The sequence below is a fragment of the Chenopodium album genome, chromosome 15 (genome assembly GCF_948465745.1).
Source record: "Chenopodium album chromosome 15, dcCheAlbu1.1, whole genome shotgun sequence".
Taxonomy (NCBI): Eukaryota; Viridiplantae; Streptophyta; class Magnoliopsida; order Caryophyllales; family Amaranthaceae; genus Chenopodium; species Chenopodium album.
Window position 1 is genome coordinate 3,866,107 of NC_137848.1, and position 15,660 is coordinate 3,881,766.

Genomic DNA, 15,660 nt, shown 5'->3' on the forward strand with positions numbered 1-15,660 from the left:
GCACGTCGATTGTGCTATTAGCTGGGATATAAAACACCACCACCGACCAGTCGAGGAGCAAAGGTGGTGGGTCTTCATTTTTGATGTTGATTGTTGACTGTTTTTCGTGAATTGGTGGTTCCGGCAACACAAACTAAAATTTGGTAGTTGTGGGCGGTGATGGTGGGTGGTCGTGGTCATGGAGGTGTGTGTTATGGTGGTCATGGAGGCGTGTGTAGTGGTGGCATGGGTGGTTGCTATTGTGGTGGTTGACGGTTGACTTTTAGACTTGATGGACTTAGGAGAGAGAAAGCAAAGTGGGAAATGAGTAAGGGTGATTTTGTCTCTTCATCACTATTGTTGGCGGTTTGATAAAAAAACGTTGGCGGTATTTAGCAATCCACATATTTTTACTTATAACACAATTACACAACACAAATCGGATACGAATAAAACAGGTCAATGTTAATAGTTTGCAACACGATTAATTAAACGAGTCAGCAAGACATGACACATATACTAAATGGGTCAGGTTAGTGTTGAGGTCCTTCAATACGTTTATCTTCAAACACGAGAATGACAGGACACGACACGTTTGTGAGCTCTATATTCATGTATGACTGTAAGAGTTGTGAAATACATTGAGTATATCACGTCTAAAGGTCAACTGACCTCTATTGTGAAAGTGAATCTTGAATCTCATTTTTTGACTTTAGGCCCTTGGGATTATTCATTGAGTTGCGAACTCAAAATCTCACTCAATTTATTTTGCATTTGTAGTTCTTTACTTCCATCAAACTTTCGACTCAATTTTAAGCAAGAGTTCCTCTGTTAAGGCACTATTATTTTTGCTTTTTAACCGTATTTATAGCCTCGATAACTCGACAAGCAAAGGTAAATCATATTTTTGCAGGTTAGAAGTCTTCTACTGAATCCATCCACGTCACAAGAGTCCCCAAGAATGTTGATTTCCACAAGTTTTTATTGCTTTATGGCTTTGTTGGTTTGGTTTGGTTTGTTGTGGTTATTTCCGTTTAGTTTACATTCTTTAAACTCTGTAATTGCCCTTATATTTATGAAACTCTCTTTGTCAAAAAAACAAAAAGGGTATGAGTAGTATTGACTTAACAAGAAGATATTAACAATTTAACATATGTCCATTCCCATATTGATAACGCACATAACGAAATACATCTTTATTAACTTCATTATTCAATTTTTGAGGCACGACCTTACTAGACAGGATCTCTTCTATAGGCTCGTACCTTTGTATCCTTGAGTACAAATTATACAGAAATCAAAGCTTGGTGGATGAACTATGACAGTGTACTAGAGCGTGAGTAATGGCCTACCATTGATCTTGGTGTGCCGTTGAGGATCGTTCGCTATGTAACACGGTGTTCTGACAAGCTCAAACCTTTTTCGACTGTGTTTTCTTCTTCACTTACGCCGGCAAAGAGTAAGGCCATCGCCGATTGAAAGAAGAGTGGACTCGACTCGAGTATCCGAAGCAAGGGAACTATTCAACTTCTGTAATGCGTCACGACCATGCTCATTAAGATATTTCATAACAAGGTCATTGTTGAATATCTCATCATCGTCAGGAAGGCAAACCGAACCAAACCAAAGAGTGTTGTCGTAGGCAATTACTCCTCCAACCTTAACAAGTTTCAACAATAGCTCATGGTAGTTGATGTAGTTTTCTTTGTCCGCATCAACATAGGCAAAATCAAAGCTCCCTTCTTTGCGCTATTCACATTTGTTACATCTCGGGTTAAACATGAGTACTTTCTTTGTTCGGAATTAAACATCATACTTATATATTACCTAGGCTCTGATAGTCTGATACGTACCATTATGAAAGAATTATACGAGTATGTTTTTGAGAAAAATTAAACAAATTAATCATTTAAACAACAATCACTAATAAAGTTACCTTGCTTATTAGGTCATGTAATACAGGCAGGGCAGTTCCATGAATATAGTCGATTTTATGCTCAACTCCTGCTTTTTTAATTAATGGTAGTCCAACCTCATATGCTTCTCTGTCCAAGTCGATGGCTAGAATCTACAATCATATATTACGACATTATTATTACAATTAGACTATACTAATTAGAGACTAAAGGGGTGAATTAATAGAGAGATCGAATGTATGGAAAGTTTATCACCTTGCCATCAACGGGCAAAGTCAAGGCAGTAGTAAGAAGTGAATAGCCAGTGAAAGTTCCAATTTCTATGGTGTTTTTGGCATTCATTAGTTTTAATAGCATTGAAATGAATTGTGCTTCATCAGCTTTCGTATTCAATATACTCCTGGAAAGCAGGGAATAAAAGCATTGCTAAGTTATTTCTAATTTTGAAATCATGTCATTAAGGCTTCAAACTATGACTATATGATATGGGAATATGACGCATTATGTACATGCATTACACGTGTTGGAGTATAAACAACCCTTTAAATTATCTTATGTGTGGTATGATCCATACACGAATATGACACTACTTACATTAAGTTGCATCATATATTACCACTTGATTAACCTGGGGTATATGGAAAAATTTGTCAAAATAAGCAAACCTGGATAAGTCAAATGAGTATCTATCGTAAAATCATAATTTAACAGACTTCTAAACAAATTTTATAGACTAGTCATCTTTGTACCACTCTTCTGATGTGGGACAAGAGTACTTCACACATTTGGAAAATTTTTGCAAGATAATTTATCCACATAAAGGAGTTTAAAGCTATATAGATAGAGAAAAATAAAAAGAGGAAATTACAGATGTTTGTATTTCTCTACAGTGGCATCTCTAAGTTCCTTCAGCTGCTCATGCTCATTGGGGTAAGCACTGGTATCCAAGATGTACTATCACAAAATTCATAACAAATCATGTCCTGTATTTTCTCAACTTAACTACAAAGATGATAAGTATTTAAAAGTTAAATAATATTACGCCGTCCCTTCATCCAAATTAATTGTCACGTTGATATTAACTAGCACTGTAACAACTGAATTCGGAATAGGGTAGCGACATTGGTTAAGAATAACTAACCTCTTCAAGGGCTTTACTGCAGAGAATAGTCTTCTCCTTGATTTTTTCCAAATCCATTGTTGTTGGTTAATTTTGTGTAATGTCACTAATTTGCTAAGTTATACTACTGGTCTACTAGTTGTCTTTAAGTAGTTTATTTGATTCTCTTTGAGGCAGGTACATAAAAATTTAGTGTTTTTATGTGTAACGTTATGTTGACTTTGACTTATTAACCGCCAATCGAATATTTTCATAACATAGAGTTGGTAAAGAGTAGAAAATGTTTCTATAGCTAAATTAGGTGATGAGTAGGGATAAGTTATTATAATTTATATAACATTATTGATCAATTAGAAAATACAAATATATTTAGCTGGCCTTTTGGCTTAGCAGCGAACTCTTATGAACTAGAAGAAGAGAATATTGGACTAGTTGCAACAGTTTAGAGAGAAAAAAATTACTTAAATTATTACATCTACGACTATTTTTCAATAGATGGTTTTGGCTTTTATGTTGTCTTAAACCTGGCTCGTCCAAGCACGGGAAGGATAACAAGTTTTGTTGGCCATCTCAGATTCTGCACCCAGTTAGCTTACGAATGCACGCCTTGAGCTATCATTTTGTACTAGAATAACACCGGCGTAAATACTGAAAGTTTTCGATGCTGGTGTGTAATCGTAGCTCAAAGGCATCAAGTCCATGCTGTTGTTAAACACTTTTTGGTACATCCTTGACTTTCGATCTCAAATTTTACATGAATGAAGATCATTACTGTACTCGGTAATTCAGTATCTCAAATCTTAATTCAAATGAAGAAAGTGAAGCTGTTACACGTACTTTGCATATCTTAGTTTTACTGTCACATTGCAGTCTTGCAGGTATACTTTCAGTAGAATCAATGTTATCATCTGTTAAATTAGACGAGGACAGACATGCCACAGCATATACATGATTAACAACACGCAGATCACTCGATCCAAATGAAAATATGAAAAGATGATCCTAGATATATGGTACTGTCGGTTCAAATAATGCACTAAAAGTCATACATCACAGCCTGGATTATACCTCAGGTGATTTAATAAAGGATATGCCAACATAATGCAGCTTAAAATAATGCAACAAAGAGAATACAGACAATGAAACAAATGGATCAGATCGGATGTCACAGGCTCAAAAAACATGTATGAATAAGTGAATAACCTATAATTCCCGTTCTTTGGGAAAGTTCAAACTGTATATATGAAACTGTACACACAAAAATAAGTACAGTTAGGTACAAAAAGTACACACCGGCTACCTTCTCCTTCCCCACCAATCAGGAATTTTTAACCTTCGAGTTCTATGAGCAGTAAGCTTTGCGGAAGGGAGCTTATGCCTAACCTGCCTCCATAGCATATTGACTGCATCGCCATTCTTTGGGGGGTATTGAAACTCGTAGTGGTGGGAAATGTTCTTCAGTTTGTTCCACATTTTAAGCCACTTTTCCTCTGGGAACTGGCGAAGCTTCTCGATCATATAACCAGGTTCTATTGCCTCAGTGGTTGAAAAGAAGAGAGAGAACTCAGTATAATCGAGTTCATCTTCATAGGGGAGCTCAATCTGGTCGCTAACAATGACTGGCACGCAGTGGCTGACAATAGCATCAAATAGCCGGCATGAGGAAGGGGTATCTCCTGCCGGGTGTAGACAGAACTTTGATTTTCGCATCCCCTGTGTGGACTGTCAAAACAAGATGCATTAGCTACAATAAAGCTACTAGTCCAAGTAGATAAAAATTTAACCAGCGGCTATTTCACTGTTCACTAAATTCCACATCCCTCCCCTAAAAACATAAAGGAAAAGAGAATCTGCTAGGGTAAAGCTGGGGTAAGAAAAACGATTTGCATCTATCCTTGATACAATAGTTGCTCATTTTGCTGTAGATTGCCCATCTATATATGCTGTTGCCCTAAGCCACTAACTGTGCGTCTAGACTTGTATTTCTAACCATTTTTCATAATTTTCAATGGCTATTTTCTACCCTTTTAGTTATGAAAGTGGGATTCTTTTTCATAATAACTTTCAGAAACAATCAACTTCTGGTTTAAATTGGTCAGGGATTACAGTATACACGGCTACACTTCCTGGTTCTCACCGAGTCACTGTTGTTTCACTTCTGGTGGCAAATGGAGAATAAGTGCCAGTGAAGGGAACAACTCTGAGGAACCACATTTAAGTATAATATAAAATTTAAGGATTCTAAATTCACATAATTTTACTTTTCAAGGAGTACTTCAGCAAATCAACATCCATCACAATTCACAAGTGTTGTTTTCAACATAAAATTATTTAGATTCGGAAATTCAGAGTGAAAGTTACTGAAATGACATACCAATCTTATGCTTTCCTCTGAGGCAAAGCTCCTTTCAAAGTGGACATCATCATAACCTTCCAGAAGCTTTTGCAATTTAGCACGAACCACACCTTCCTGAACATAGCAAAAGCTACCTATTAGCAATTACATTCATCCAACAAAAGATTTTTACGAGAATGATGAAATACTGGCCTGAAGGTTGAACTTACATCTTTCCTCACAGTCCTGCCACGGAAATACAACAGGGTAGTGCGAGATTTGAAGGGATTGGGGGTGTCATCATCAGTATATGAATCCACAACATGGACGTATGGGGCAACAACATCTTTCTTTAAATTTGACATGCTCTTCGAGTAACGACCAAAATCTGCCACAATGAGAATCGATGCATTCACTTGCTCCCGAAGAAACCTAAAAGCATTTGGGTGATGCATAGGAATGACATGATCACGGCCTTCTGACCTTTGCCAGTACTTAGACTCCCTCAAATATTTCAATATATCAACCTAAAACCAAGAGTGAACTTAATAAACACTTTATAAATAGTCAGATAACAGGCGAATTCTTGCTGTTCACTAGTATTCTCATGGAATTAGGAACAGCTTAATCCACAATTTTAACACTTCAAAGGTGTCAAGTGGCAAAGTAGTTAACAATGTGCAGGAAGATGCTTCTGTGCGGTCAAAAAGAAATTGGAAGATTTAAACAATACCTCGTGTGATAAAAGAAGAACTCAGACAATTGATTAACACTATCCAAACAGTATGTCACCACCAGGCACCCAAATGGACAAACAGATTCAAGTAGTTCTACAGGTCAAAATAATAGTTCAGCTTTGTAGTCATAAAATCATTTCCCCTTACCAAAACAAACCTAGTCGACTGGAAAACCCACCATAAAGAGTACTGACAGAGATTATCAATTGTCTAATATTCTAGACAGCAGTATCAAGAAACCTCCCAATCACTAAAATAACTAAGCCACACTCCTTCGTTATGGCCCCTCACTTTAATCATCCTTACTATGGGAATCATAAATTGAACCAGAAATGAGGAAAAGAAAAAAAAAATGTGTTCTTCGTATCACTTCTTTAACTCGAGACAACAACCTGGCATGAATCCAGTCAATGGCGAGGAAGATATCTCATGAGCCAATTGAGACAGGTAGGGGGAAGCCAACAGCTCATATAAATATCGAGTTTTAATAATCAATTCTTGTCATCAAATTTTGAAGCTAAACAAATCAAATCACCAATAAATTCCAATCTCAATCTGCCTATCAGCAAGGAAAGAAAGAAGCCATCAGATTACAGGTTTACAGCAGTTCAAGTCCACAATATATCTTCTTAGAAACTGCAAACATTCAAATCATCCCAAGATTCCCAACTCCCAGGCAAACTTTTACAAACAATATTAATCATTGAACATAGGTGAAAAAAGATCCAATTCATTCCACAATCATATTTTTAGAACAACCATGACCACAGTCAATTCCTATAACAAACCCAAATCAGATAAATCATAAATTTCACTCTAAAGTAAACTTCAACTACTATCACCAATATCAACCTATACAATACTTATACACTACCCAATTATACTAAATTTAATCTGAAACATACAACACCAACTACTATCGCCAATTTCAACCAAGACAATTCTTATACACTACCCAATTATACTAAATTTTACTCTTAAAAATACAACGGCTACTATCACCATTCACCAATATCAACCAAGACAATTCGTATACACTATGCCAATTTTACTAAATTACACTCTTAAACTACAACATCAACTCCACTCACCAATATCAACCACTATAACCAAAACAATTTTAATACAGTACCCAATTATACTAAATTATACTCTCAAACATACACAAACACTCAACATCAAACTACACAAAACCCAATTATACTAAATTATTCTCTTAAACATACACAAACACTCAACATCAAACTATACAAACCCGGGATCGAATCTAGTCTATGTCATTGCCCTTTTCGGCTTTTTATGCACCAATTACACATTAAACATAAGATTCAAAAACCCAATATTAACAAGTGAGCAAGAGTATAATTTTACCTGCAGTTGCTTATCACGTTCAGTACTAGGATCAGTCATATTATGCCCATAAACATTAAAACTCAAAGATGAGAAAAACGGCACAAAGAACACATCCGCCATTTCTGGATCCAATACTCTCACAACTTCACTTTCTCTCTCCTCCCCAACACCAACCCCATTTCCACTTTCACCCTCATTTTCTCTCTCCTCCCCTTTAACAAGCAAAGAAGCCATCATCCAATACTCAACACTATGCTGCCTTCTCAACCCAGAAACTGCCGGCCACGGCGGCAGCGTATCCACCGTCACCGGATTTTCATCGGAGCTCCGGCGCCGGAGCATCCCAACATTGAATCTTTGCGGAAGATCATACATGTAAACTCTCAACGGAGATAAACTCCGGCAAGGTGGGACATAGTTAGGTGTTTCAGACGGCAAAGATTGGAGAAATGGGGTGAAGTAAGACCCTCTCAGATCAAGGGTTCCGATCAAAAAAAGGTATGTAATTGTAAGAATTATGAAAAATGCAAGTGTTAATCCTGCTTTTTTGTACATTTGTTTTTCACAATTGCTCATAATTTTTCTGGGTTTGTTGTAATCAATCTAATTGTGTGGTTTTGTGAAGTGGGTGATCATAATTTTGGGAAATTTTTGATGGGTTTTTCAGATTGGGTGGAAAAAAGTTGTGGGATTGGTGAATTTTAGACGTGGATGAGTTTTTATAATTTAAAACTATGAAAATGGAAAGAAATTCAGAAAATGAAAAATAAGGGTGAATTTTGTCAGATAGAATGTGAACGTTTTTTTAGGAGAAAGAAGAAATATAAAGATAAAAGATTTATCAGTTGTAAACTACTGGAATTAGTAATTTAGTAGTGCAGAATAGATGCTGCTGAATCTGGGTTTTTTTATGACAAAAATGTTAAAGTGGTTGAGTGAAGTTTTTGTAAAGCTGGTTTTAGGTTGGGTTTGATTGGATTAGATTAGATGCTTAAATTCATCAGATGTTTCTTGAGGTTTACTCCTAATAGGCAATAGCTTGTGGGTTTGATACTTGGACTTGTATAAAATTGTCTGGGCTGTAAAGGGTTTTGTGGTCTTGACTCTTGAGATGGTGGAAAGAGTTGTTTGGACTAGAGGAACTAGGTATGGGCGCCGTATGGCTTTGGCTATAAAGTGAGACGCACCGAGAACTCGAGGCATTTGATCTTAAGTTTGTGACTAATCTATTTGTAAAAGATATGTGCTTAGTATGTACTCTTATTTTGAATTTTAAGCTTGTAGCCTTATACAAGTAGCACTTAGCAGTGATAATGAGAATTCAAATCATAGAAAACAATACATGAGTTCATATAAGATTTCATCCAAATAATTAACAATTCATAAAAGTAGTCCACTTGATTATATGTAGTATGAGGTAGTTGTGTTCTTATCATATTAAGAGCGTGTCTTAATGTGACAATGTATAAGTGTCGAGCATGAAATATGTCAATGTTCTAACTCAACAATGTATAGATGCTTTCACCAAAGCATAAGGTTGTATAGTCTTGTTAAAATTTACGAAGTAAATTAGATCAAGCAAAATACTAAGTAATTTTTATTGTGAATGTTTGTGACATCTATTATAGCTTACAAAATATTAAGAACATACCTAATATAGTAATGTGGCATAACTAAAAATGATTAATCATGTCATGCTATTCTTATGCAACATTGTGGTGGGTTCATGAAGGAAGATTACTGTAAAATTAAAGATAGTAAAATAGTCAACATGTCATGCTTTAGGTCTATCAAAATGTTTTGACTCAAAAGCTATAGTTGTTAGTTGTTACAAGTTCCAAGCCTAAATAGATTAAGAAAATTACCCTATGTGTTTTTACTTAAAATGGAGTGTTGAATGGACTAATGCATCAACAATTTGAGGTCGATCTTGTTATAAAATTTGAGGGGACTAAGGTTTGAATGTGAAAAAGGTATTATGTGAGATTAGACTCAGAGTCTCGCTGTGAGTCTAATCACTATTGCAACAATTTAGTACTTAGCTTAATTATACAAATTAATGACTTACATTGTCAATTCCATAGTTATATTGATAATTCAATTGCCTAGATCAGCAGATTTGTAGGTTAAATCGTCAATTTAATGGATTATATCAGCAATTCAATGACCTATATGGACATTTCAATATCAGATAATCAACACTCTAAAATCTAATATTAGCATTTTAATATCTAAATCAACATTTTAATAAACTTATATGAGCATTTCGATTGTTGATATCTATATTTTAATACTTGATATCAACACTTCAGTAGCTGATATCAACTTGTTTATTCTCTCTCATTCATATAAATGGCAAAAACACGACTATCATGCAGTCTTTTTCCTCCCCTTCATTCATCCTAAAATTCAAGCTCCTTTACCTCATCTACCTAGACCACCTCCTTCCTCATTTTCCTCATATATATTTCTCTCCTTTTCAAATCAAATTTCTAATGACTCCCAAAAATTCATAATCTTCGCAACAACACCCTCCACATTCAATATCCAGTGATGAAGAAGAGGAAAAGACAAAAAGTTAGTGAAGATGATGGATGGGAGGAGAGCCAAGAGGGAAAAAAATATTCAAATTGGCCTTGTTATTGAATTTAATTATGCAATTAATTGTAAGTTTGCCTCTTTTGTAGGTAATTCAAAAATTATTGGATGTTTTAAGTTTAATTGGAGAAATATTGGAAAAATGGTTGGTGTTGAGAGGTTTTGATTTAGAATTTGTTATAGGTAACTTGAAAAAACTTTTGGTGATACTTAGCTAGGAACCATCAGTGGTTTGATGAATTGGCTGATCTTTTGGTTCTGGATAGTTTAATTATTAAAAGTGGTACAAAATGCATAAGACAAACAAAAGGGAACAGAGTTAATACTCCCTTTATTTCAAAATAAACGCCCCAATTAATCTGAACACGTATGTCAACATTATCAGTATTTTGAAAGTGAGGGATAGCTCAAGTGGTTAGAGTTTCCCTCCCAATTCCAAGAGTTCTTCTAAACACGTATGTCAACATCATTAGTATTTTGAGAGTGATGGATAGCTCAAGTGGTTAAAGTTTCCCTCCCGATTCCAAGAGTTCTTAGGATCGATTCTCACCCCCGCCCTTGTATATATATATATATATATATATATATATATATATATATATATATATATATATATATATATATATATATATATATATATATATATATATATATATATATATATATATATATATATCATCAGTATTTTGACCAAAAATATCTTTAATTACTTCTTTGGGTTGACATAATATCTTTAATTATCAATAAGTATAATTTTAAAATGTTAAAAAGAATAATAAATAAAAAGTTAATTCGAATACCAGTTTCATCAAGACGATTCAAGAGACTAAGTACATAATTTTAGTTTTAATTTTATTTTTATGTATAGTTACTTCGTACTCGTATTCATTTTGAAAGTGTGGGATTAGAGCAACTCCAATGGCAAGCTAATTGTCTGCTACATAAGTTGTTAAGCTAATTGTCATTTTAGCTCCAATGGCTAGCTAATAGCTTTCTATTTAAATGGATTACAGTTACCTCCTTTATTTGCGTTGATTTTCATTTTATTTATTCTAAGTTGTTTTATTTTAGCAAGTTTTTTCCCAAGCAAATTAGCTTGACAAAGCTAAGAACAACTCCAATGGTTGTAGCTGGGACTTGCTTGCAATTTTCAAAAGTCTCTAGCTACTAGCTTGACCATTGGAGCTAAAAAAAAATTAGCTTGGCCAAGCAAATTAGCTTGTCTAAGCTAATTTGCTTGACAAAAAAGTTTCCAAAATTATTGGAAATTAATATACTTCCTCCGTTTTTTTTAGTTGACACCGTTTGACTTTTACACTATTCATACAACATACTTTGACTCGCTTTTGTGGTTTATAGATATGATAAAACATATTCATGTGGGATCTTGTTTGAATCATTTCAATGTATATTTTATTAATATCCACTTTTTATAATTTTACAATGTTGATAATTCGAGACATTAATCATTAAAAACATGCGTTGGCAAGCGTGATAATAGAAAGATGTCAACTAAAAAAAACAGAGGAAGTATTAAAATAATTAAATTTCTAGGGCTAATTGAGGAAGTCAAGCTTATTTAATTAACAAGCTAGTAGCTAACCATTGGGGCACAGAATAGCTATAAAGAAAAGGTTTGTTCACATTTACTGAACTGAACTGAATTGATTGGAGCTGAACTGAACTGAATTGAGATAAAATGAATATTTTATGAGAGAATGAAATTAGGAGCTGAACTGAACTGAACAGAAATTAAGTTGAAGTGAACAAGCCCAAAGTTAGTTTGAAATCTTATGTGGCATGACAAGCTAATTTAATAATTAGCTTACTATTGAAATTGTTTTAATTTGTTTGGCCAAGCTAATTGTATTATTTACATCAAATGGTTAAGGTAGTAGCTAGAGATTAATTAATATTGCAAGCAAATCCCTACCTAATACCTATAACCATTGGAGTTGCTCTTATACAAATATCCGAGAATGAAGACAATACTCCATATTATTTGATCTTCTTTGACTATATGAGAGTGTGATTAGGACTTTGATTTAGACTAATCTACCAAAAAAAACATAAAAAACACAAATAATGAAAAACACACTAACTGTAAGTCTGTAACTGTTCATCAGTCATCAATCAATCATCAATCTCATCAGTTAGGTAGAAACCTCCAAATTTTCAAAATTTCCCACCTATTTATCATTCCCAAATTTCCTAGGGTTTACATCATCTTCCTTAAAATTTCACAAGTTGTCTGCAATTCTTCATCATTCCTCCAATGGCGATTTTCAGACTAAAATCTGGAGATATCTCCGCATTCAAATTACTGATTTCATTAACAATTTTGTATGGATTAATATCTGTATTAGTATACTCTGTTCTTCATATGAAGTTTATCACACCTCTCGCCATTAACGCACCTCTTAATCAGTTCTCCGAAGCTAGAGCTCTTCAGCATCTTCGTGTATTGTCTGAAGATATCGGTGGCCGCCAGGTTAGGGTTTTATGATTGATTTCATAATTTTTGTATTTAATTTTTTAATTTTTTTTTTTTTTTTTTTTTTTTGGGTGTGAATTTGTGATTGATAGGAAGGGCGTCCAGGTTTAAAGCAAGCTGCTGATTATATTAAAGAGCAATTGGATTTGTTGAAAAATCGAGCGAATTCGAATTTGAGGTTGGTTTTTATTTGATTGCATTTTTGTTGATGGGATTGCAATCATGATTTTTGGTGTAAAAAAGTGGATGAATTTATTGCTTGTTTTTTGTGGATATTGATTACTCCCTTTTTTTGTTTGGTTGACTATGGCCTACATACTACGTATATTGAATTGGTTAAAGTTTGGAGTTGAGATATAATTGCTGTCAAATTGTGATAGCTATTAGTCGTCAATTTTATCATAAAGAATTTGATTATATTCACTTTCAATCTATATTGATATGGTGAGTTGATGTTTAATACTCGGTTTTCTTTTGAAAGCATTATTTTGACCGATATATTTGTTGAGATGCAACTTGACCATTTACATCTTTAATTGTATTACAGTATTGTATATTCAAAAAATTATAAGAACTTGATATTATGAAAATAAGCATTATGTCACCATATACACTATACCTAATAATGTTTACTTCGCATTTATTTTACGGAGTATACTACTAAAATAAATTAAGTCAAAGATGGTACTTCCTTTCTTCGTTTTTCTTTTTTTCCTGAAAAAAAAAATGTATCACTTGGTATTCCACATTAGTTGCAATGTCTACTTTTATAAAAAATATACTACGTATATTTTTTTTAATAATATTTATTGTGCCTCGACAAATTTGTAAGCTAAAGTGATGCATTAAAAATATAAAAAATCAGAGGGAGTATATGAAGAGTGTAGGTCTATGAATAAAGACACAACCCAAAATGATACACTTGAAAAATGAAAAATTAGAGAAAGGATTGTAATTTTAAGTATGACCTATATACTATGTAGTACGTAGTATTGATACTCCTTTTGTTTTAAAATATTCTTAGAGGGTGTTCGGTGATGAGCTTATTGGGGGCAAATTTAGAGAATTCGACCAATTTTAGTTGATTGACCAACACAATAAGCTAATTGGGGTATTTGGTGGTCTACTTTTTTTTTTTTCTGGCTCGGCAATTGCTTTCTCGGAGTCCTTATAGCGGGCTGAGCCCTTCTCGGAAGACTCTGCAAGTGAGATTTTTCCTATGTGATTGAAAGAGCTTAGATATACTTCAAGTAGGAACCATCACCTCAAGTAAGATTAGGATTTTGTAAATTAACTAAGAGACCATAGAAACGAAGCGTACTTCCCTCGAGGATAACACTCCTGACCTAGTTTAATCAAAGCTAACGCTTCTCTCCTTGAAGTGACTGAGCCCTCGCTAGGCTCAGGAACGCTTAATGACAAGCTAGTAATTTCTAACCTTAGTATATGATAGAAGTGAAGTGATCGAGGATTTAAATAAGTGCATTCCGAAGTCAATCGTACCTTGAATAAGTGTATTTCCAATAAGTTGCTTCGGCAGAATATTCATCTAAAGGTGACAATTATGCCCTCATTTAACACAAAACCCTTCTTGAACTACCTACAAAGCTTATTTTAACAAATTTGTAATTTTTTCTTCGATTAGAAGGTAATTTCTCTTTAAGTTTTTATCTTTGCTCACTATTTTTATTTCATAATTAGTGAACTATGCTACTATAACAATTGTTCATACCAAAAATGATCTCACAACATCATCAATTAGATAATAAGTAGCAAATGATAATACTAATAATAATCTATATACACTTATGTATAATATATTAATATACAAATTTCATATTCATTATTATCTACTCCTATTTGTATACACATATCATATAAAATTGTAACTTTAGAATTCCTTTACAATTTTTAAGTCTATAAATACCTTTTTAATTAGTTTCATGTTAATACATTTTAAATCCATAAAAATCCACAACATATCTATCTTTTTAACAATGACTAATCATTCACTATAAAATAGGTAGCTAATGGTCATTTTGGTGGGGTTTTGTTGAATAGGTAGCTAATGTTGTTTATTGTTTTTCAATTAAGAGAGTAGAGAGAGGAATAATAATAATTAATAAAGATATGGGTGGAAAATCAAAACATCATTTGTTTATGTGGTACAAGGATTTGAGGAGAAATAAGGAGATTTATATGGGACAAGGATTTGAGGACAAATGAGAAATTTTTTGTGGGTTACAAGGAATATTCATTCATGATTCTATTAGAATGAATTGCTCTTCTAGCATAAAAAAAAATATTGGGTGAAACATTTAATTTTTTTATCGGAGAGAATGGTAATGTGCGAAGTACAACAAACTTTATCACAACCTCGAGAATGAACAAAAATGTTGCTTTAATGTGTGAAGGAGTTAAGAGTTACCTTTTTTTATCCTTTATTGACTTTCTTCTTAGTTAGAGATCTTCTATTACTCCATCCCTTACCCTGTAATATGAAATGTGTTTAATGCACTTTTGACCTTAATCATGAAAGGAAACAATAGTCTTATTAATTATTTGATATTATCGTCACGATCTTGCATCGGTCGACAATTCTTTGAAAAATAAAGCATATACCGATATGTATTTCTTTTCCTAACCAACGACATTGCTACTTTTCCTTTGGTTGGGTCTTACGAGAAGTGAGGTCAATTTAGCCTTTCCAATCCTCTCTATTTCTTTCCACCTTTGCTCATAATAAGTCTAAATCCAATGAAGCATTGTGTTTTTGTTTGGTATTTTAAGCTCAAAATAATCACTTATAATAATTATGAATTTATGTTTGTAATTTTTTTTTTCTTTGTGATTTTTGGTTTTTCTGACAAAGGGAATATGTTAATTGCAGGATTGAGGTTGAGGAAAATATGGTTAATGGGACTTTCAACATGATGTTTTTAGGTCACAGCATATCTTTGGCTTATAGAGCCCACACCAATGTTCTCATGAGGTATAACCGGTGCTCTTGGTTTGCAATTATATCGTTTAGGTCATATGGTTCAAGTTTGTAATGCTTCTCTCTATCTGGTAATAGAATATCATCGGTGAATACAACGGAATTTGATGCTTCAGTTTTAGTAAATGGT

General features: G+C 33.7%; 3 protein-coding genes and 1 pseudogene across 3 annotated transcripts; 2 read left to right on the plus strand and 2 right to left on the minus strand.

The window, feature by feature from the left end:
• Positions 1–1,205: 1,205 nt before the first annotated feature.
• On the plus strand, positions 1,206–1,391 carry LOC145583675 (small nucleolar RNA U3; annotated as a pseudogene).
• Positions 1,392–1,419: 28 nt separating this feature from the next.
• LOC145581628 (flavonoid 3',5'-methyltransferase-like) lies at positions 1,420–3,093 on the minus strand. Its single transcript, XM_081638644.1, has 5 exons — positions 3,037–3,093; positions 2,764–2,849; positions 2,151–2,295; positions 1,916–2,047; positions 1,420–1,728 (listed from the first exon to the last, which is right to left on the minus strand). Exons 1-5 carry the CDS (start codon positions 3,091–3,093, stop codon positions 1,420–1,422), a joined length of 729 nt encoding a protein of 242 aa, XP_081494770.1.
• Positions 3,094–4,148: 1,055 nt separating this feature from the next.
• LOC145582725 (putative arabinosyltransferase ARAD1) lies at positions 4,149–8,462 on the minus strand. The gene is made up of 4 exons (XM_081639724.1): positions 7,459–8,462; positions 5,581–5,877; positions 5,390–5,485; positions 4,149–4,737 (listed from the first exon to the last, which is right to left on the minus strand). Exons 1-4 carry the CDS (start codon positions 8,014–8,016, stop codon positions 4,312–4,314), a joined length of 1,377 nt encoding a protein of 458 aa, XP_081495850.1. The 5' UTR covers positions 8,017–8,462; the 3' UTR covers positions 4,149–4,311.
• A 3,685-nt stretch (positions 8,463–12,147) lies between these two features.
• Positions 12,148–15,585, plus strand: LOC145580632 (uncharacterized). The gene is made up of 3 exons (XM_081637765.1): positions 12,148–12,529; positions 12,625–12,710; positions 15,423–15,585. Exons 1-3 carry the CDS (start codon positions 12,314–12,316, stop codon positions 15,583–15,585), a joined length of 465 nt encoding a protein of 154 aa, XP_081493891.1. The 5' UTR covers positions 12,148–12,313.
• The last annotated feature ends 75 nt before the right edge of the window (positions 15,586–15,660 follow it).